This window comes from Hypanus sabinus, chromosome 1 (assembly GCF_030144855.1).
Source record: "Hypanus sabinus isolate sHypSab1 chromosome 1, sHypSab1.hap1, whole genome shotgun sequence".
In the NCBI taxonomy this organism is placed as follows: domain Eukaryota; kingdom Metazoa; phylum Chordata; class Chondrichthyes; order Myliobatiformes; family Dasyatidae; genus Hypanus; species Hypanus sabinus.
In genome coordinates, this window is record NC_082706.1 from 213381513 (window position 1) to 213402405 (window position 20893).

Below are 20893 nucleotides of genomic sequence, written 5' to 3' on the forward strand. Positions count from 1 at the left end.
ATTGGGAAGTTTTTAAGGAACAACAGAATTTAACTAAAAAGGCAATACAGGGAGAAAAAAAGAGGTACCAATGCAAGCTAGCCAGGAACATAAAGGAGGATAGCAAAAGCTTTTTTAGGTATGTGAAGAGAAAGAAGATAGTTAAGAACAATGTTGGGCCCTTGAAGAATGAATTGGGTGGAATTGTTATGGGAAACAGAGAAATGGCAGAAGAATTTAATAAGTACTTTAGATCTGTCTTCACTAGGGAAGACACAACTAATCTCCCAGATGTATGGATGGGCCAAGGACATAGGGTAACAGAGGAAATGAAACAGATTGACATTAGGAAGGAAACGGTGATAAGTAGACTGTTGGGACTGAAAGCTGACAAATCCCCAGGTCCAGATGGTCTGCATCCTAGGGTACTAAAGGAGGTGGCCCTGGAAATTGCGAATGCATTGGTAATCATTTTCCAATGTTCCTTAGATTCAGGATCAGTTCCTGAGAATTGGAGAATGGCTAATGTTATCCCACTTTTTAAGAAAGGAGGGAGGGAGAAAACAGAGAACTATCGTCCTGTCAGCCTAACATCAGTAGTGGGGAAGATGCTAGAGTCCATTATTAAAGATGAAATAGTGGCATATCTAGATAGCAGTGATAGGATTGGGCGGAGCCAGCATGGATTTACCAAGGGCAAATCATGCTTGACTAATCTATTGTTTCTCAAGGATGTAACCAGGAAGTTAGACAAGGGAGATCCAGTGGATGTAGTGTACCTCGATTTTCAGAAGGCATTTGATAAGGTCCCACATAGGAGATTGGTGGGTAAAATCAGAGCTCATGGCATTTGGGGGAAGATATTGACATGGACAGAAAACTGGTTGGCAGATAGAAAGCAAAGGGTAATGGTGAATGGGTGTTTCTCGGAATGGCAGGTTGTGACTAGTGGGGTGCCACAGGGCTCGGTATTGGGACCACAGCTGTTTACGATTTACATCAATGATTTAGATGAAGGAATTGAAAATAACATCAGCAAGTTTGCTGATGATACTAAGCTGGGTGGCAGTGTGACATGTGATGAGGATGTTAGGAGAATTCAGGGTGACTTGGATAGGCTGAGTGGGCAGATACTTGGCAGATGACGATTAATGTGAATAAGTGTGAGGTTATCCACTTTGGGAGTAAGAACAGGAGGGCAGATTATTATCTGAACGGTGTAGAGTTCAGTAAGATAGAAATACAAAGAGATCTAGGAGTCCTTGTTCATCAGTCACTGAAGGTGAATGATCAAGTGCAGCAGGCAGTGAAGAAGGCTAATGGAATGTCGGCCTTTATTACAAAGGGAATTGACTACAAGAGCAAGGAAATTCTCTTGCATTTGTACAGAGCCCTGGTGAGACCACACCTGGAGTATTGTGTACAGTTTTGGTCTCCAGGGTTAAGGAAGGACATCTTGGCCATAGAGGAAGTGCAGCATAGACTCACGAGGTTAATTCCTGGGATCTCCGGACTGTCTTATGCAGAGAGGTTAGAGAGACTGCGCTTGTACACATTGGAATTAAGGAGATTGAGAGGGGATCTGATTGCAACATATAAGATTATTAAGGGATTGGACAAGATAGAGGCAGGAAATATGTTCCAGATGCTGGGAGAGTCCAGTACCAGAGGGCATGGTTTGAAAATAAGGGGTAGGTCATTTAGGACAGAGTTAAGGAAAACTTCTTCTCCCAGAGAGTTGTGGGGGTCTGGAATGCACTGCCTCAGAAGGCAGTAGAGGCCAATTCTCTGGATGCTTTCAAGAAGGAGCTAGATAGGTATCTTATGGATAGGGGAATCAAGGGATATGGGGACAAGGCAGGAACCGGGTATTGGTAGTAGATGATCAGCCATGATCTCAGAATGGTGGTGCAGGCTCGAAGGGCCGAATGGTCTACTTCTGCACCTATTGTCTATTGTCTATATTGTGTCAAGAAACTTCCTGAACACACCTAACAAACTCCATCCCATCTAAACCCCTTGCTCTAGGGAGATGGCAATCAATATTTGGGGAATTAATATCTCCCACTACTACAACCTTGTATTTATTATACCTTTCCAGAATCTGTCTCCCTATCTGCTCTTTGATATCCCTGTTACTATTGGGTGGTCTATAAAAAATGTTTAGTAGAGTTATTGACCCTTCCTGTTTCTAATTTCCACCCACAGAGACTCTGTAGACAAATCCACCATGACTTCCTCTTTTTCCGCAGCCGTGACACTATCTCTGATCAACAGTGCCATGCCCCACCTCTTTTGCCTCCCTCCCTGTCCTTTCTGAAAGATCTGAATCCCGGCGCTCTAAGTAACCATTCCTGCCCCTGAACCATCCAAGTCTCTGTAATGGCCACAATGTCATAACTCCAAGTACTGATCCACGCTCTAAGCTCATCCGCTTTTTTCATAATACTCCTTTCATTGAAATAGACACGTCTTAAACCATTGGTCTGAGCGTGTCCCTTCTCTATCACCTGTCTATCCTCCCTCTCACACTGTCTACAAGCTTTTTTCTGTTTGTGAGCCAACCACCCCTTCCTGCATCTCTTCAGTTCGGTTCCCACCCACCAGCAATTCTGGTTTAAACTCTTCTCAATAGCCTAAACAAACCTCTCTGCCAGGATATTGGTCCAACTCGGATTCAAGTGCAACCAGTCTTTTTTGTAAAGGTCACTCCTGCCCCAAAAGGGTTCCCAATGATCCAGAAATCTGAATCCCTGCCCCCTGCTCCAATCCCTCAGCCACACATTTATCCTCCACCTCACTCTATTTCTATACTCACTGTCACGTGGCATAAGCTGCAATCCTGAGATTACTACCTTTGTGGTCCTGCTTCTCAACTTCCTTCTTAACTCCCCGTCGTCTGTTTTCAGGACCTCCTCCTTCTTCCTACCTATGTTGTTGGTACCAATATGTACCACGACCTCTGGCTGTTCACCTCAATCAGAAACATCCTGGACCCTGGAACCTGGGATGCAATCTACCATCTGTGTTTCTTTCCTGCATCCACAGAATCGCCTGTCTAGCCCCCTAATTATAGTGTCCCCTATCACTGCTGCCATCCTCTTCCTTTCCCTACCCTTCTCAGCGACAAGTCCAGACTCTGTGCTAGAGGCGCGCCCACTGTTGCTTCCACTAGGTAGGCCGCCCCTCCCCAACAGTACTCAAACAGGAATACTTATTGTTGAGGGGGACAGCCATAGGGGTACTTCCTAGTATTTGACCCCTGCCCTTCCCTCTCCTGTCTGTTACCCCCTTATCTGTATTTCGAGGCCCTGGTGTGACTATTTGCCTATAGCTTCTCTCTACCACCTCCTCACTTTCCCTGACCAGACGAATGTCAGTCAACATATATAGCTATCTTAAGTACTTGCATTTATTGTGTCTTTTTATTATTATGTTCTTTATCTTATTGTGGTTTTTTTTGTGCTGCAACAGATATGGAGTATCAATTAGTTCATTCTCCTTTACACTTGTGTACTAAAAATGACTTTAACCAATCTTGAATCTAATTCATTATATATTGCAGTGGAAGTGAATGAATCAGAGTTAATTCCACAGAAAGGAAACTGACCTTTTCCAAATTATTCTATATGGTGATGGAGGATGAGATTAAACTTTGGCAACAGATAATCTTTTATGTGAATATAATATTCCTAACAGCTGTTTTTACTGTTAATCCTCTATTAGGCGAGGCATCAACACCTTCTTATTTTAATATTTTAAACATTTCTTCCAGCTGTAACAATACTTAGCATTCAGTGACTATTGTGTTCCATTAACAAAGGACAAAAATAGGTCAACATGAATAGTTCACTAGCCTGCGGGCTACCACACTCAAAAGATCAATTGCAGTTGGATTTAAGCTGTGCAGCTGTAACACAGTAAATAGAAAGAACATGAAAAAGATGAGAAAATCTAGCATAGAGGAGGCCAAGAGCTGCTCATGCTACCAAATGTGCCTCCCTACATTAACTCTATAGAGCAAGAGAAATTAAGATGAAAAATCCTCAAGGTTTAATAATCTGCATCCAAGCATAGTAGAAACATAGAAACATGGAAAACCTAGAGCACAATACCGGCTCTTCAGCTGACAAAGCTGTGCCGAATATGTCCTTATCTTAGAAATTACCTAGGGTTACTCAAAGCCCTCTATTTTTCTAAGCTCCACGTACCTCTCCAGGAGTCTCTTAAAAGACCCTATCTCCACCACTGCTGCTGGCAGCCCATTCCATGCACTCACCTGCATAAAAAACTTACCTCTGACATCTCCTCTGTACCTGCTTCCAGGCACCTTAAACCTGTGCCCTCTTGTGGCAGCCATTTCAGCCCTGGGAAAAGCCTCTGACTATCCACACAATCAATGCTTCCCATCATCTTATATATCTCCATAAGGTCACCTCTCATCCTCCTTCGCTTCAAGGAGAAAAGGCTGAGTTTACTCAACCTATTCTCATAAGGCATGCTCCCCAATCCAGGCAACATCCTTGTAAATCTCCTCTGCATCCTTTCTATAATTTCCACATCCTTCCTGTAGTTTGGTGACTAGGAACACAGTACTCCTAGCCACCAGACTGGACAACCACCTTCGAGAACGCCATAGGGAGAGAACTGGTCGTCCACCCCCTTTGGCCACTCCACGGCACCCTGTACTCTCCCACCAGCACAAGCCTCTCATCTCCTCTTGCTCCTGGAATAGCTCCCAGCCTGGCCGTTTCCACAGCCCCGGGAGAGGAACCAATGCAGCTGGGATGGAACCGCCTTTCTCCCACAGAGTGTCTCCGGAGATTGAGATCGGGGGAGTGTCTCTATTGCGGCCAGTCCAGCCACTTCCGTGCAACCTGTTCCCTTTGGCCAAAAGGGAGGGCTCACCAATAGAAAGGGGGACCCTAGTGAGTCAGACAACATTCCCTTCTGTCCCTCGAACCCAGATGCAGATCCAAGCTCCCTTAAGTCATAACCAACAGGCCCTGCCTCTGTCAGCTCTAGTGGACTCCGGCGCCGAGGGAAACCTGTTGGATGAAGACATAGCCTCCTGGGCCAGAATTCCTTGGGAGCCATTGAGTATCCTTTCTGGAAGCACGGGCACTGAACGGTAGACTTTTGGCCCGAATCACTCACGGTACACCACCACTGTCTCTTATTTTTTCTGGGAACCATCGGGAACAGGTACAACTTAACCTCATTTCCTCTCCTCAAGCTCCTATAGTTCTTGGGTACCCCTGGTTAAGCCACCATAATCCCCACATTGATTGGTCCACTGGGAAGACAGCCAGCTGGAGTCTGTTCTGTCACTCCACTTGTTTTCAATCGGCCCTTTCCCCTGTGAAAGTCACCGCGACCTCGTTGGCTGCTGAAACCCCGGATTTATCCAGCAGAGTATCACAATCTGGGAGAAGTGTTTAGCAAACAGCGGGCTGTTTCCCTGCCACCACACCGCCCTTATGATTGTGTCATTGACCTTCTCCCCAGAGCCCCTCTACCCACCAGTCAGCTGTATAACCTGTCCCGGCCAGAAAGGGAAGCAATGGAGGCTTAACTAAATGACACTCTCACGGCAGGCACTATCTGACCCTCATCCTCCCCTGTTGGCACAGGTTTCTTCTTTGTGGGGAAGAAAGATAGTTCTCTGCATCCCTGCATTGACTACTGAGACCTAAATGGCATAACTGCAAAGAACAAATATCCACTACCCCTTCTCAACTTCACAGAGTCACCATCTTCTCCAAGTTGGACCTACGAAGTGCCTATCATCTGGTCAGGATAGGGAAGGGGATGAGTGGAAAATAGAGTTCAACACCTCTCTTGGTCACTTTGAATAAATGGTCATGCCATTTCACCTCCCCAATGCCCCCGCCATATTCCAAGCCCTGATAAATGATGTCCTTAGAGATTTTATTAAACGCTTCATGTTTGTCTATTTGGATGACATCTTAATCTTCTCCAACAGTCTTCAGGAACATACCCACCATGTCTGTCAGGTCCTGCAGAGGCTTTGGGAGAACAAACTATTCATAAAAGCTGAGAAGTGCGAGTTTCACATTCCTTCAGTCAGTTTCTTAGGATACATCATCAAGACTGGGCAAGTGAGGGCGGATCCTGAAAAGATCTGGACGGTGGTGGGGTGACATACACTCACAACACTCAAACAACTCCAGCGATTTCTGGGGTTCGCAAACTTTTATCGCCAGTTCATCAGGGATTACAACCGGGTGGCAGCGCCCCTTACTTGACTCACCTCTCCTAAGATCCCTGTTCACTGGGACCCCAAAATGGATGCTTCCTTCTCGGAGCTGAAGAGGCATTTCACCTCCGTTCCTATCCTGGTGCAACCTGACCCTTCTTGTCAATTCATTCTGGAGGTTGACACCTCTGACTCTGGGGTGGGAGCAGTCTTCTCCTAACATTCAGGCCCTGACCAAAAGCTTCATCCCTGTGCTTTCTTTTCTTGCAATGTAGGGAACTGGGAGTTACTGGCAGTCAAACTTGATTTGGAGGAGTGGAGGCACTGGCTGGAGGGAGCGAAACATCCGTTTATCGACTGGACCAATCACAAGAACCTCACATATATCCAAACCACCAAACGCCTGAGTTCCTGCCAGGCCTGTTGGACATTATTTTTTGGTTGGTTCAGATTTACACTCACCTATTGTCTGGGGTCCAAGAATGGGAAGCCCGATGCCCTCTCCCGTCAATACATTTCCGAGGAGGGCCTTCCCAACCCCGAGAGCATCCTTCCACCATCCTGTGTGGTGGCTGCCCTCACCTGGGGGATCGAGGCCATAGTCAAAGAGGCCCAATGGACTCAACCTGTCCCAGGAAACTGACCCTCCAATCGCCTCCTTGTTCCCAATTCCGTTCGATTTCAGGTTCTCCAGTGGGGCACACATCTTGTTTCACCTGCCAGCCCGGGATCGATCAGACACTGTCCCTCCTGAAGAGACATTTCTGGTGGCCCTCCATGGGTGCTGACACCCATTCCTTTGACTCTGCCTGTTCTGTTTGTGTCCATAGAAAAGCCACCCACTAACCACCTGTTGGATTGCTTCAGCCCCTACCTGTCCCCAGCCGCCCTTGGTCCCACATTGCACTGGATTTCATTACAGGACTACCCCCTTCACAAGGGAACACTGCAGTACTCACCATGGTCATCCATTTCTCCAAAGCTGTGCACTTCGTAGCCCTTCCCAAACTCCCTACAGCTCGTGAAACAGTCGACCTTCTTGTTCATCATGTCTTCTGCCTTCACGGGATTCCCTCTGACATCATTTCTGATTGCGGCCCCCAATTCATCTCTCAAGTCTGGAGATCTTTTTGTCAAGCCCTTGGAGCTTCAGTAAGTCTGTCATCCAGCTTTCATCCACAGATGAACAGACAAACAGAGTGAGCTAACCAGGATTTGGAAGCAGCACTGCGCTGCATAACTGTCTGCCTGGATTATCCATCTCGCTTGGGTAGGGTATGCCCACAACTCCCTGGTCAGCACCACCATCTGAATGTCGCCCTTTGAATGTTCCCTCAGTTACCAGCTCCTTCTGTTCTCCGCTCATGAAGATGACATTGCTGTGCCTTCTGTTCAGGCCCATCTGCACTGGTGCCGCAAAATCTGGAAAGACACACGCGCGGCCCTGCTCCACGCAACCAACCGCAAGCGGAGGATTGCCGATTGCCATCAGATTCCTGCACCTGATTATCGGCCTGGGCAGAAGGTTTGGCTCTCTTCTAAAGATATGCCCCCCAAAAAACGAGCCCAAGAAACTCGCCCCCCATTTCCTGGGACTATTTGAGATTAAGAGTATTATCAACCCCTCAGCGGTCCGACTCAAACTGCCCAAATCTATGCACATCCATCCTACATTCCACATTTCCCAATTGAAGCAAACATCTGTCAGCCCTTTGTGCCCTCCTGCTGAACCCCTTCCACCCACCCAGTTCATTGATGACCACCCAGCGTACACTGTCCGGTGATTATTGGCTGTGCGCCACCGAGACAGGGGCCTCCAATACCTGGTCAATTGGGAGGGATACGGCCCAGAGGAACGTTCCTGGATTCCCTGATCCTTCATCTTGGACCCCTCCCTCATCTGGAATTTCCATCAGGACAATCTGGACAAGCCTGGTGGATCACCTGGAGACTCCCTTTGAGGTGGGGTATTGTCATGGTCCCGATCGTTTATTCCCTATCTTGCTCCTAATTTCTGTTGATTGTGCTACAGTTTTGACCATTTATTTCCCAATTACTTCTAATTTGCTGTGATGACAGCACACCTGGTTTCCATCTAGAACTGTAGTATAAGAACCCCGGCCTCACAACCACTAGTTGCCAGTTCATTGGTCTTTTTCCTGTGAGATAACTACGTTATCTTAGAAACGTTTGTTCTAAGTTTAGCTATAGTTTCAAGGTTTACCTATGAGACTCCATCTCTCTGAGTCAAGGCTCCAAGTCAAGATCCCTCCTGTTTGGTGTTTATGCCCGCGTAACTGAATCTCCGTGCCTGTGTCCTGCACTTCTGCACTTGGGTTTGCTTCCTTCGTTCATTGTAACATGTCCAGCTGTAACCTCTGACAGCCCTCCACACTGTCCACAACACCCCCAACCTTTGTGTCATCAGCAAATTTACTAACCCACCCCTCCACTTTCTCATCCAGGTCATTTATAAAAATCATGAAGAATAGGGGTCCCAGAACAGATCCCTGAGGCACACCACTGGTCACCGACCTCCATGCAGAATATGAACCATTTACAACTCTTTGTCTCTGTGGGCAGGCCAGTTCTGGATCCACAAAGCAATCTCCCTTTGGATCCTATGCCTCCTTACTTTCTCAATATAAAATGGCTTGCTGAAATTCATCGATGTGTTTAGTCACATCCTTAAAAAATTCCATCAGGCTCGTAAATTACAACCTGCCTTTGACAACACCATGCTGACTATTCCTAATCATATTTTGCCTCTCCAAATGTTCATAAATCCTACCTCTCATGATTTTCTCCATCAACTTACCAACCACTGAAGTAAGACTCATTGGTCTATAATTTCTTGGGCTATCTCTACTCCCTTTCTTGAATAAAGGAACAACATCTGCAACCTTCCAATCCTCTGAAACCTCTCCTGTCCCCATTGATGATGCAAAGATCATCACCAGAGGCTTGGCAATCTCCTCCCTTGCCTCCCACAGTTGCCTGGGGTACATCTCGTCCGGTCCTGGTGACTTATCCAACTTGATGCTTTCCAAAAGCTCCAACACATCCTCTTTCTTAATATCTACATGCTCAAGCTTTTTCAGTCCACTCTAAGTCATCCATCCGTACACTCGCCAAGATCCTTTTCCGTAGTGAATACTGAAGTACTCATTAAGTACCTCTGCGATCTCCTCTAGTTCCATCCACATTTTTCCACTAGCACTCTTGATTGGTCCTATTCTGTCATAACTTATCCACTTGCACTTCTCATACTTGTAGAAAACTTTATGGTTTTAGGTTTTAGGTTTAGTTTTTTAGTTTTAGGTTTTAATAAAACTTTAGAAAACCTTAGGGTTTTCCTTAATCCTGTCTGCCAAGGCCTTCTCATGGCCCCTTCTGGCTCCCCTAATTTCTTTCTTAAGCTCCTTCCTGCTAGCCTTATAATTTTCTGGATCTCTGTCATTACCTAGTTTTTTGAACCTTTCGTAAGCTTTTCTGTTCTTCTTGACTAGATTTACCACAGTTCCTGTACCCTACCATCCTTTCCCTGTCTCATTGCAACTACCTATGCAGAACTCCATGCAAATATCTCCTGAACATTTGCCACATTTCTGCATTTCCCTGAGAACATCTGTTCCCTATTTATGCTTCCAATTTCCTGTCTGATATTTCTTCTTACTCCAATTTCCGAACTTGTCTGTTCCTACTCCTCTCTAATGCTATGGTAAAGGAGATAGAATTGTGATCACTATCTCCAAAACGCTCTCCCACTGACCAGGTTCATTTCCCAATACCAGATCAAGTACAACCTCTCCTCTTGTAGACTTATCTACATATTGTGTCAGGAAACCTTTCTGAACACACCTAACAAACTCCACCCCATCTAGACCCCTCGCTCTAGGAACATGCCTATTGATCTTTGGGCAATTAAAATCTCCCACCACGACAACCCTGTTATTATTACACCTTTCCAGAATCTATCTCCCTATCTACTCCTTGATGTCCCTGTTACCTTTGGGTGGTCTATAAAAAAACACCCAGTGGAGTTATTGATCCTTTCCTGTTCCTAACTTCCACCCACACAGACTCTGTAGACAATCCCTCCATGTCTTCCTCCTTTTCTGCAGCCGTGACACTATCTCTGATCAACAGTGCCACACCCCCTCCTCTTTTGCCTCCCTCCCTGTCCTTTCTGAAACTTCTAAAGCTTGGCACTCAAAGAGGGGAGAGCTTTGTTAGTAACTTCTGAAAACTATAGATTATAAAAGAGTGACTACAGACTTGAGAGTGGCAAAATTGAATCTGCTGATTAAAATAGGATAGAAAAACCAGGGTTCTACGACAAGGATTGAGCAATTAGATTCCCAAGATGATAGAACCGTTATAGGGTCTACTTCTGTGGTATGATACTATGGATCTATCTATGAGCACTCCTTGTGGTCAAACTATTCCTGCTCCTGGACTCTTCAAAGAAGGGAAATATTTCAAGCCCTGACTGACTTAGTGGCTGTGGCTCCTGCACCATTTTGGGGGCCCTGTAGATTCTATGGTGTTTCTTTGTTCCTTGACTGCCTGCAGGTAGATGAATCTCAGGGTTGTGTTCTGTATACATACTTTGATAATAAATGTACTGCAACACTTTGAAATTTTAACCAATCATCCTGCAACGTTTGGAGTGTGGGAGGAAACAGGAGCTCCTGGAGGAAACCCCCGCGGTCACAAGTAGAACATGCAAACTGCACACCAACATTACAGGGTAGGACTGAACTTGAGTTACTGGAGCTTGAAGACAATGGCTCTCGCAGTTGGATCACTGTAATATCATCTTGATGGGGACTTCTCTCAGTTCTCGGATTGCGGGAGAATGCAGCACTAGTTTAATCAATCACTCCTCCCCAGAACATGTCCAATAAATCTTCACTGCACATTTTTCATGGCAAGTCCATCTTTCTTTGGTAAGGAAACATCAGTGCATACAATTGTCTAGGTGTGATCTTTCCAAGGCAATCGATCCTTGCAAGTGTGGTCTTACCAAGGCTATATACAGTTGAAATCAGACTTCCTTTCAGAAATCAGAAGGAGCCCTACATGAATAAATGGACTGAATGGCTTATTTCTGTGATATAAATTTGATCTTTTCTCTGCTCCTTTGGAAAGATTGCACTAAAAGAGGTCACTTACAATAATTCTGATGGCTAAAACCTTAGCCAGCCAGCCCTATCTGATCTGATTTATGCGTGTCTGGTCCCACACCCAAGATTTCCCTCTGACTGATCAAGCCTTTCAGTTGTACCAGTATGGCTCACCATCATCAACATCTTAGGGCATGTAGTGATAGATACTAATCCTGACCATGTCAATGATATCCATGTCCCTAGAACAAATAAAAATAATTAATATGTGGAGAAGGCAGGAGAATGGGGATGCAAAGAAAAAATAAGTCAGCCATGATCAAATGACAGAGCGTATTCAATGGTCCAATTCTACTCCTATGTCATATGGTCTTACGGTCTTAGTCTCCATTAAAACTGGACATACTTGGAAGTTCTAATTATCATCAGTCTATTGCTGAAGTAAATGCCAATGATGAAAACATCCTTAAGATTGCATTTGGAATATGGTGAGCAGTTTTGGGACCTTTATCTGAGAAATGGTCTGCTGACATTGGAGAGGGTCCAGAGGAGGTTTACCAGAATGATCCCGGGAATGAAAAAGTTAACCTATGGTAGGAGTTTGATGGTTTTGGCCTGTACTTGCTGGAGTTTAGAATAATGAAGGGATGACCTCATTGAAACCTAGCGAACATTGAAAGGCGTAGATAGAGTGGATGTGGAGAGGAAGTTTCCTATAGTGGAGGAGTCAAGGACCAGAAGCACAGTCTCAGAACAGAAGAAACAGAGATGAAGATGAATTTCTTTAGGCAAAGGTGATGTATCTGTGGAATTATTGCCAGTGGCTGTTATGTTCTTGACTAGTCACGGGGAGAAGGCAGCAAATGGGGTTGAGAGGGATAATAAGTCAGCCATGATAGAATGGCAAAGCAGACTCAATGGGCTGAATAACCTAATACTGGCCCCATGTCTTAATGGTCTTTTCACTTCACTAAGCCTGTTTACACAGCCAAATATTGTGTTAATGTATCCAGCAATCTGATTATCATTCATGAGAAAGATCTCCTACTGCTTTAGCAAGATTTTTTCCCCGAAGTTCTGAAATTTCTAAACATGTTTAAAAAGGGTCTATTTTTTCCCTACAGACGTCTAGAAACACACAGGTAGTGGTTACCTCACATGCAACAGAAGTGATGAAGTGGTGCATAATGATGGATGAAATGGTGCATAGAGATTACCTGGCATGCAATACCATCATAGGAAGCATGAGGTAACAGAAGTGATCAAGTGCTGCATAATGCTCTTACGTTTGCCTGGGATCCTTCAGCAATGGTGGAGAGAGAAAAATTGTCATTGTGTTGTTCCAGCTGGGGCCTGTATTTGCTGAAAAACAGATACATTTTCATTTAATATACTGCATTACTGCAGGTATCCTATAAATAACCACATAATCTCACCCAAAGAACAAATGAAACATAAGTTGTGGTAAGGTAAGGGTTAACATTATACCCATTAGAGTGTAGATGGAGTGCAAACAGTCCTGTCAGGAAAGGTTTTTGAAGAACAGAGCTTTCCTTTGCACACCATGGCCTGGAGATGAGGTAAGTGAGGCACACTCACCAACTAATGGACAATTGCTCAACCAACTTCAAAATATCATCAGTTGTCAGTGAAGTTTCTTTTGCATTACTAAATGTGTATCGATCTTGCAGTTTACCAATGGTCAATATCTGTTACTGCAACTCAGTTTTGCATAAAAGTGGCATTTCTCTGTTCAGAGTTCAGAACAATGTGGTGACAGGGGCTGGGCTGTTCTCCTTGTACACAAATAAAATAAAGTGTGTTTGAGTTTCAGATTGAAAAGTCTGTCAGTGTCAGTACCTCCAGTTGAACTGTCTTTTTGAGTGTTTCCCCCCTAGCCATCAGTCTGTGGTTTTGTATTGCCATGTGTTCCTATTTGTTTTCATGCCCCATTGATCCTGTCCCCGCTCCTGCTATACTCCAGCCCCTGTATCACTGAGTACTCCGTCTCTTGTCTGTTTCTCATTATTACCTGTTTTGCTTCCACTTGTGTCTTATTGTGCTCCACCTATCATCTTCCTCTCTGTTTATTACTCAGTATATTTCAGTCCTGTGTTTTCACCTGTTTGTTGCCAGAGTGTGCCAGTGAGTTTTCCTGAGCCTTTCCAGCGTTTGTAACTGAAGTCAGTCTGTCTGTCCATTGACTCTGCCTGTTTCCAGATTCTGGTTTTTGGATTTCTCTGAATGTTTTGATCTCTGCCTGAACGTTGATGCCGACTTTGTTGCCCCCCTGGATTTGCTACTCAGTAAATATCACAGTGCGCACAGTACTGGGTCTGCGATTGGGTTCCTACTTCAGTGTCCTGACAGTTCAATCTGGCCAGGATGGATCCAGCAGACCCCGGTCATCTGAGAGGTGTCCTGGAACAACATGGAGTGATGCTGGGGAGACACCAGAACCAGCTGGACACCATGTTCAGGGCAGTGGAGTCGCTTTCTGCCAATGTAGCCGATCTTGTGGCCCAGACTCAGTCACTCCAGCTGTCCCAGAGCACCCATCAACATTCTGCAACTGCATTTTCTGTCCTGCCCTCTGCATTCTCACTCACTCCTCCTGTCCAAGAGCCTCCTCCAGAAAAGTACTCAGGTGAGCCCGGTACCTGCCGCTCTTTTCTTTCCCAGTGCACCCTCATTTTTGAATTGCAACCAACAACATTTCCGACTGATCGAGCCAAGGTAGCCTACGTCATCACCCAACTGTCCGGTTGGGTGAGAGAATGGGAAACGGCTGTCTGGGAGACAGGTTCACCTTTCTGCATTAGTTTTCAGTTATCTTCTGAGGAGATCGAAAATTGTTTGATTGCTCCAAACATGGGAGAGAGGCTGCCTGTGAAATACTGCACAAGCACCAGGGGCACAGATCTGTATCTGATTATGCCATAGAGTTCTGGACCCTAGCTACCTCCAGCTGCTGGAACTCGGAGGCACAGTACGACACCTTCCTGAACATCAAAGATGAACTGGTCACTCAAGACCTTCCTGCCACCTTTGAAGCCCTGGTGGATTTGGCCTTCTGTATTGATGTTCGCCTTCAGCAGTGCCATAGAGGGAGGGGTTCCAGAGGGCCCCTGGGGCACTGGGTGAGTTCAAAGCTCCTTGTCAGTTTACATTGCCCTGCCGTTTGTTCCTATCTACAATTCCCGTTCCAGAGCCCGAAGCTATGAAGGTTCACCATACCCCCCGACACCGACTGAAAGACAAAGGAGAATCAGCACCCGTTCCTGTCTGTACTGTGGCCAACCAGGCCATTTCATCTCCACCTGCCCAGTAAAAGCCAAGTGCTCACCAGTAGGACATGAACCCTGTCTGCGGGGTGTTTCATCGAATACGGCTTGGTTGCCCGGTGGGGATTACCCACATCTGCTCTCCAGTCACTATTGATGGCCAACACCTTGAACAGTCAGAGACTGGTTAACATCGTCCATGTCTCAGCCCCAGTGAGTCTCAGTTTATCCGGCAACCATCATGAACAGTTAACCCTTTATGTTATTGACTCTCCTCAAGCTCCCATCGTCCTGGGTCATCCCTGGTTAGTTAAACACAACCTCACATAGACTGGCTCAGTTGCAAGATTGTAGGCTGGAGCCTATTCTGTCACTCCCACTGCCCCCACCATGCTCAGATCCCCTTATCTCCAGGTCCTAATCCCCCCCAAGGAATTTCCGGACCTTAGTGCCATCCCTCCTGAATAAATGGTCTTCAAGGTTGTGTTCAGCAAGTCCTGGGCCTTTTCCCTGCTGCCTCATCATCCATATGACTGCACCATTGATCTATTGCCTGGCACATCTCCCCCAAGCCTGCATTCCCTGTCTGTACCTGAAACAGAAGCCATGAATAAGTACATTCAAGAGTGTCTGGCTGCAGGCATCATCTGGCCATCTTCCTCCCCTGCTGGTGCTGGTTTTTTCTTTGTTGAAAAGAAGGACGGCTCCTTACATCCATGCTTTGATAACTGGGGACTGAATGAAGTCACTGTTAAGAACCTTTGCCCTCTTCCACTCATGACCTCGGCATTTGAACTACTGTGAGGATCCTCAGTTTTCACCAAACTTGATCTCCATAACGCCTATCATTTTGTCCGCATCTGCAAAGGGAACAAGTGGAAGACGGTCTTCAACACCACCTCAGGCCATTACAAGTATCTGGTCTTGCCATTTGGTCTCACCAATGCCCCCGCCGTCTTCCAAGCCCTGGTAAATGGTGTTCTCAGGGACATGCTTACCAATCTGTTTTTGTGTATCTTGACAACGTTTTGATTTTTTTTGCTCCAAGTCCCTTGCCGAACACACAGGTCATGTTCGCAGAGTCCTCCAGTGCCTTCTGGAGGACCAGCTCTTTGTGAAGGCTGAGAAATGTGAGTTTCATCGCAGTACTGTCTCCTTCCTGGGGTATGTAATTTCCCCAGGTGGTTCCATTCAGATGGACCAACAGAAGGCCAAGGCAGTGGTTGGATGACCCCAACCCTCCACTCATCGGGAGTCGCAATGCCTTTTTGGGCTTTGCTAACTTCTATTGCCACTTCATCAGAAATTACAGTACACTGGCTGCACCACTCATTACTCTTACCTCATCGTCTGTCAGATTCTCCTGGTCCCCTGCTACTGAAAAAGCATTCTCTGACCTGAAAGAACGTTTCACCTCTGCCACCATCCTGATTCAACCCAACACTGAACGGCAGTTCATTGTGAAGGTGGATACGTTTAACATTGGTTTAGGAGCTGTTTTCTCTCAGCGCTCGGCCAAGGATGAGAAGGTACACCCCTGCACCACCTTTTCTCACCTCCTCACTCCCACGGAGCGGAATTACGATGTCGGAAACCAGGAGCTGTTGGTTGTGAGCTAGCTCTGGAGGAGTGGAGGCATTGGCTGGAGGGAGCCAAGGTGTCATTCTTAGTCTGGACTAATCACAAGAACCTGGAAAATAACTGTACTGCCAAGCACCTCAACTTCTATCAAGGTTGTTGGTCCCTGTTTTCTCAAGATTCAATTTTATTCTGCCTTTCTGCCCCAGTTCCAAGAATATGTAACACTTACCCAACAGGCTGGTATCTGTCTAGGGGAAAAGGAGATCCAGCCACACACCAACCCCACCTCCCATACACGCAGGTGTTGTGAGAATCAAATTTATGCCATGCATACCACACAATATCAAACTCACACCAGACACCATTACAGAATACACTTTAAAGATTTTACTAAAACTAAAAGAGTACTATGCAATACGGTATATATGAAGGAAAAGAAAATAAAGTAAAAGGCGCCAACTTATCAAAGTTCAGTCAGTTTAGTGCACATCGTTGGAGCTTAACCATCGAACCATTCAACCCCTTGTTGCTTGCCTCCGACCTCCACGTCCTTGCACCTGGGACCACCCTGGTAGTCGACCAAGCAGTGCAGCGCACATCCACCTTCCTCGACGTCTCCTTCCCGCCTCCCCTGAAAAGACCGTGAAACCCCCAAGCTCCCAGCCTCACAAGAAAAAATACCATTCCCCATTGGTTAAAAAATGAATACAATCCCCACATCAGCAAGTCCAAAGCTAAACAACTGCAAGAAAAAAACACTTATCAGACATAAAAACATTCCTACTCTAACAAACCAAAGAAGCCATTTTGATTACCTACAGAGTACATTGTATATTCTCCCCCCCATCAGCAAATGTCATGCCCTCATGACATTACCAGAGTTCCCCAAGGCTTCTTGCAACACACAAAACCCAACTCAGGTGCAGAAATCAGCGACATAACTATCCAGAGCAGTAGAAATCACACTTGGTTCTCCTGGCACCACATATGTCACTGCTCCAGGCGCCTACTTCTCTGAGATATCCGTACCCCTTCTGCCGACCCTTCCGCCTCACTGGGCTCCCTCTTCACCTGCGAACCCTCTGCCTCGGACACCCCAGGTCTACCTGTCAGATCCTCACTCCCTCCCTCATGGGGTTCCCCCCTCACCTGAGAACTCTCTGGCTCATGTTTGGGTTCCACCCTCTCTCCGTCCAATGCTGGCTGCCTCTCCATTTGACCATCAACACCTTACCTCCTCTTGCCCAACTCAGTAGGGGAAGGGCTTCCCAGGTAATTCACCCACCTCAGCCTCAAAACACAAGTCAATGGGCAACCTCGCTTCCCGCCAGAACATCAGATAATAAGGCGAGTGCCCTGTAGCATCATTGCGAATACAATTGTAACAGTGGACCAAATATCCAATATGATGACTCCACTTAATTTTCTGCCCAATCTCCAGCGTCCCGAGCATATCCAACAGGGTCCTGTTGAACCTCTCTGGCTGAGGATCTCCCTGTGGGTGATAAGGGGTAGTCCTGGATTTCTCAACCCCAAGCATAGTCAGTAATTCATGGATAAGGCGGCTCTCAAAGTCCCGCCCCTGATCACTATGGATTCGCCTGGGAAGGCCGTAATGAACAAAATACTTCTCCCATTACACCTTCGCCACTGTCGTCGCCTTCTGATCCTTAGTGGGAAATGCCTGAGCATAGAGAGTGTAATGATCGGTGATAACTAAGACATTCGCGGTGTTGTTGGTGTCAGGCTCAATCGCCAGAAAATCCATACACACCAGGTCCAGAGGTCCCACACTCCACAAGTGCGACAATGGAGCCGCCGACGCTGGCAGGGTCTTCCTCTGGATGCAACGACGGCATCCCCTACAGTATTCTTCGACTTCCCCCCTCATCCGGGGCCAGTAGAACCGGTCTTTGAGTAATCCATAGGTCTTTTCCACCCCCAAGTGTCCAGAATCATCATGTAAGGCCTGGAGTACAGTCTGCTGATACTTCTCCGGCAGGACCAGCTGCCAACAGCGGGGTTGGTCCTGAGGTGTCGTGACCCGGTACAAGACTTGGTTCTTTAATTTTAACCCAGACCACTCCTTCAATAACAGAGGCATGGACGGGTGTTCCTCCTTCTCAGCCAACGCCCCATCCCCCTTCTCTACCGCTCTCCACACAGTGCCAAGACCCGGGTTATTTTGCTGAGCAGCTGCCACTTCCCCCAGACTCAGTTCTGGCAACAGTTTAGTCCCCAGTGCGGTCAGGTTACAGTAAGCTAGGGGTATGGCGTCATCAAAAAACCCTAAATGATCCACTGCTTACTCCAGCCTTCGTCTTCCCTCGGCCTTCACCGTGATAGCAAACTGACACCTTGCCTTCACTCCAGGGACAGGGACACTCTCCCAATCCTCGTCCTTCTCCTGTTTCCCCGGCTCCTGACATGACAAAGCTTCCGCATCAACATTCCTGCTTCCGGGGCGGTACTTCAGGCTGAAATCATATACCGACAAGGCCGCCAGCCACCGATGTCCTGTGGCATCCAGCTTCACCAAAGTCAAAATATAAGTGAGAGGATTGTTATCCGTTCTCACCTCAAACTTGGCTCCATACAGGTAATCGCTCAACTTGTCCACTTCAGCGTCAGGAACTCCAACTTGTGAGTGGGATAGTTTCTCTCCGATGGCGACAAGCTTTGGCAGACAAAGGCTACAGGTCTCAATGCTTTGCCATGCTCCTGGTACAGAACAGCCCCGAGACCCTCTCGGCTGGCATCTGTGTGCAGCACATATGGCTTCTGAGGATCGGCAAAAGCCAACACCGGGGCCTGGGTCAGCGCCCTTTTCAAAGGTCGGAATGCCTCTTCACATTGATCATCCCATCTCGAGCCAAAAGGTTCCACCAGGTTCCAGTATCCTCCTGCGTCTTGCCTCCATCCCCCTTCCCTTTCTTCCCCACCAGGGGATAGCCACACAACAGCTGAGTCAACGGGTGTCACATTCTGGCATATCCTTTCACGAATCGGCGGTAATACCCACAGAACCCCCAAAACGAGCGTAGAGCGCTCACTTTCTGTGGTTTTGGCCAGGTGGTCACGGCCTCTATCTTGGCTGGATCAGTAGTCACTCCCTCTCGCGAAATGATATGGCCAACGTAGCTGACTGACGACTTGCAGAACTGGCATTTGTCCAGGGAAAGCTTCAGCCCTTCCTCCTTAAGCCAGCTTAATACCTTTAACAGCCTCTCCTCGTGTTCCTCCAAAGTCGATCCAAACACTATCAAATCATCCAGGTACACCAGAACCTCCAGCAGATTCATATCCCCCACAGGTCTCTCCATGAGCCTCTGGAAGGTGGCTGGGGCCCCCGGTATGCCTTGGGGCATTCGTTCGAACTGGAATAACCCCAGTGGGTAGATAAAGGCTGTCTTCTCTTTATCACCCTCACTCATCGGGATCTGGTAATACCCACTCCTTAAGTCCAGCACACTGAACCGTTTCGCTCCACTCAGGCAGGCCAACGCATCCTCGACTCTTGGGACAGTATATTGATCAGGGACAGTTCGCCGATTCAACGTCCTGTAGTCAATGCACATGCGCACCCTCCCAATCTTCTGTGCCACCACTATTGGGTACGCATAAGGACTTCGAGACTCAGCTATGATTCCGGCCTCCTTCAACTTGCACAAGTGCTGCCGCACATCCTCAACATCCGCTGGGATCTTTCTCGGAACGGGGTGTCCTCCATCACCCGGATAGTGTGGCGATTGCTTTTGGAGCAGCCCACATCAAACTTGCCCCGAGAAAAAACAGCTTCCATCTTCAGCATCTTCTCCACCAGCCTACGTTTCCACTCCGGCAACACAGGGGAATCCCCGAAGTTAAAGGCTTCAGCGGTCAGCTCCCTTCGATGCTCCAATCCCCTCCCGTTAGGGGTCCTCACTGGTGTGCTAGACATTACCGTCACCGGGAACAGATGCGCTAGTGGCATTCTTCTCTTAGAGGTGATTTCTCTTGCCGTAGTGTTCCTGACACTTACGGCTATACGCCTTGCATGTACCACCCCTGGTCTTTGCATTTCAGGCCTCACCAGCACCCCCGCTGGAAATCGTGTCTCCCCTTCAAGATCGTCCAAGGCGTCTACTAACAGGGCTTTGCCCGTCGGCACTCCGGGGAATCTGGGGGTCCCCATCACGAGTGCTACCTCCCCTGGTCGGATCACCTTGGGCCTCGCTTGCGTACACCACACCGTCCCTCGTTTACACTCCGGGTCCAGCCCTTGGGGGGGCAATCCCTTCTTCAAATACCACTCGAAACACTGGATGCACCGAGAGGGTCTCCAGAAAGTGTTCCCCCCCCCCTTTCTCCTTACAAGCTCCCAGGAGCTGTCGCACAACGGGGGAGTTAGTCCCCACCAGGAGGGCAGCACCACCGGTTTCCACCGGGTCCGGACACACCAACACCAACATCTCAATAGCTTCAGACACTCCCACATCGCCCTCCGAGAACTCCAATCTCACCGATAGGTACCCATTGTACAGGTACTCACCCTCGCTCACACCCCAAATCTGCAGGGCGCCAAATGGGGTTACGGGCAAATGCTTTAGATATTTGTTGTAGAAAGACCGGTACAATAAGGTCACCTGCGATCCCGTATCTAGAACAGCTTTTGCGTAAACTCCCTCTATCTGTAGACACACACTGGCACGGGGTCCTAT

At 47.2% G+C, this 20893-nt stretch overlaps 1 protein-coding gene across 1 annotated transcript in view; it reads right to left on the bottom strand.

The window, feature by feature from the left end:
* LOC132407579 (chondroitin sulfate proteoglycan 5-like) overlaps window positions 1-20893 on the bottom strand; it is a 148394-nt gene that overhangs the window by 9603 nt on the left and 117898 nt on the right. The window contains exon 3 of the mRNA XM_059994348.1: window positions 12615-12690. Coding sequence (XP_059850331.1) covers window positions 12615-12690 — 76 coding nt within the window. The remainder of the gene's footprint in view (window positions 1-12614; window positions 12691-20893) is intronic.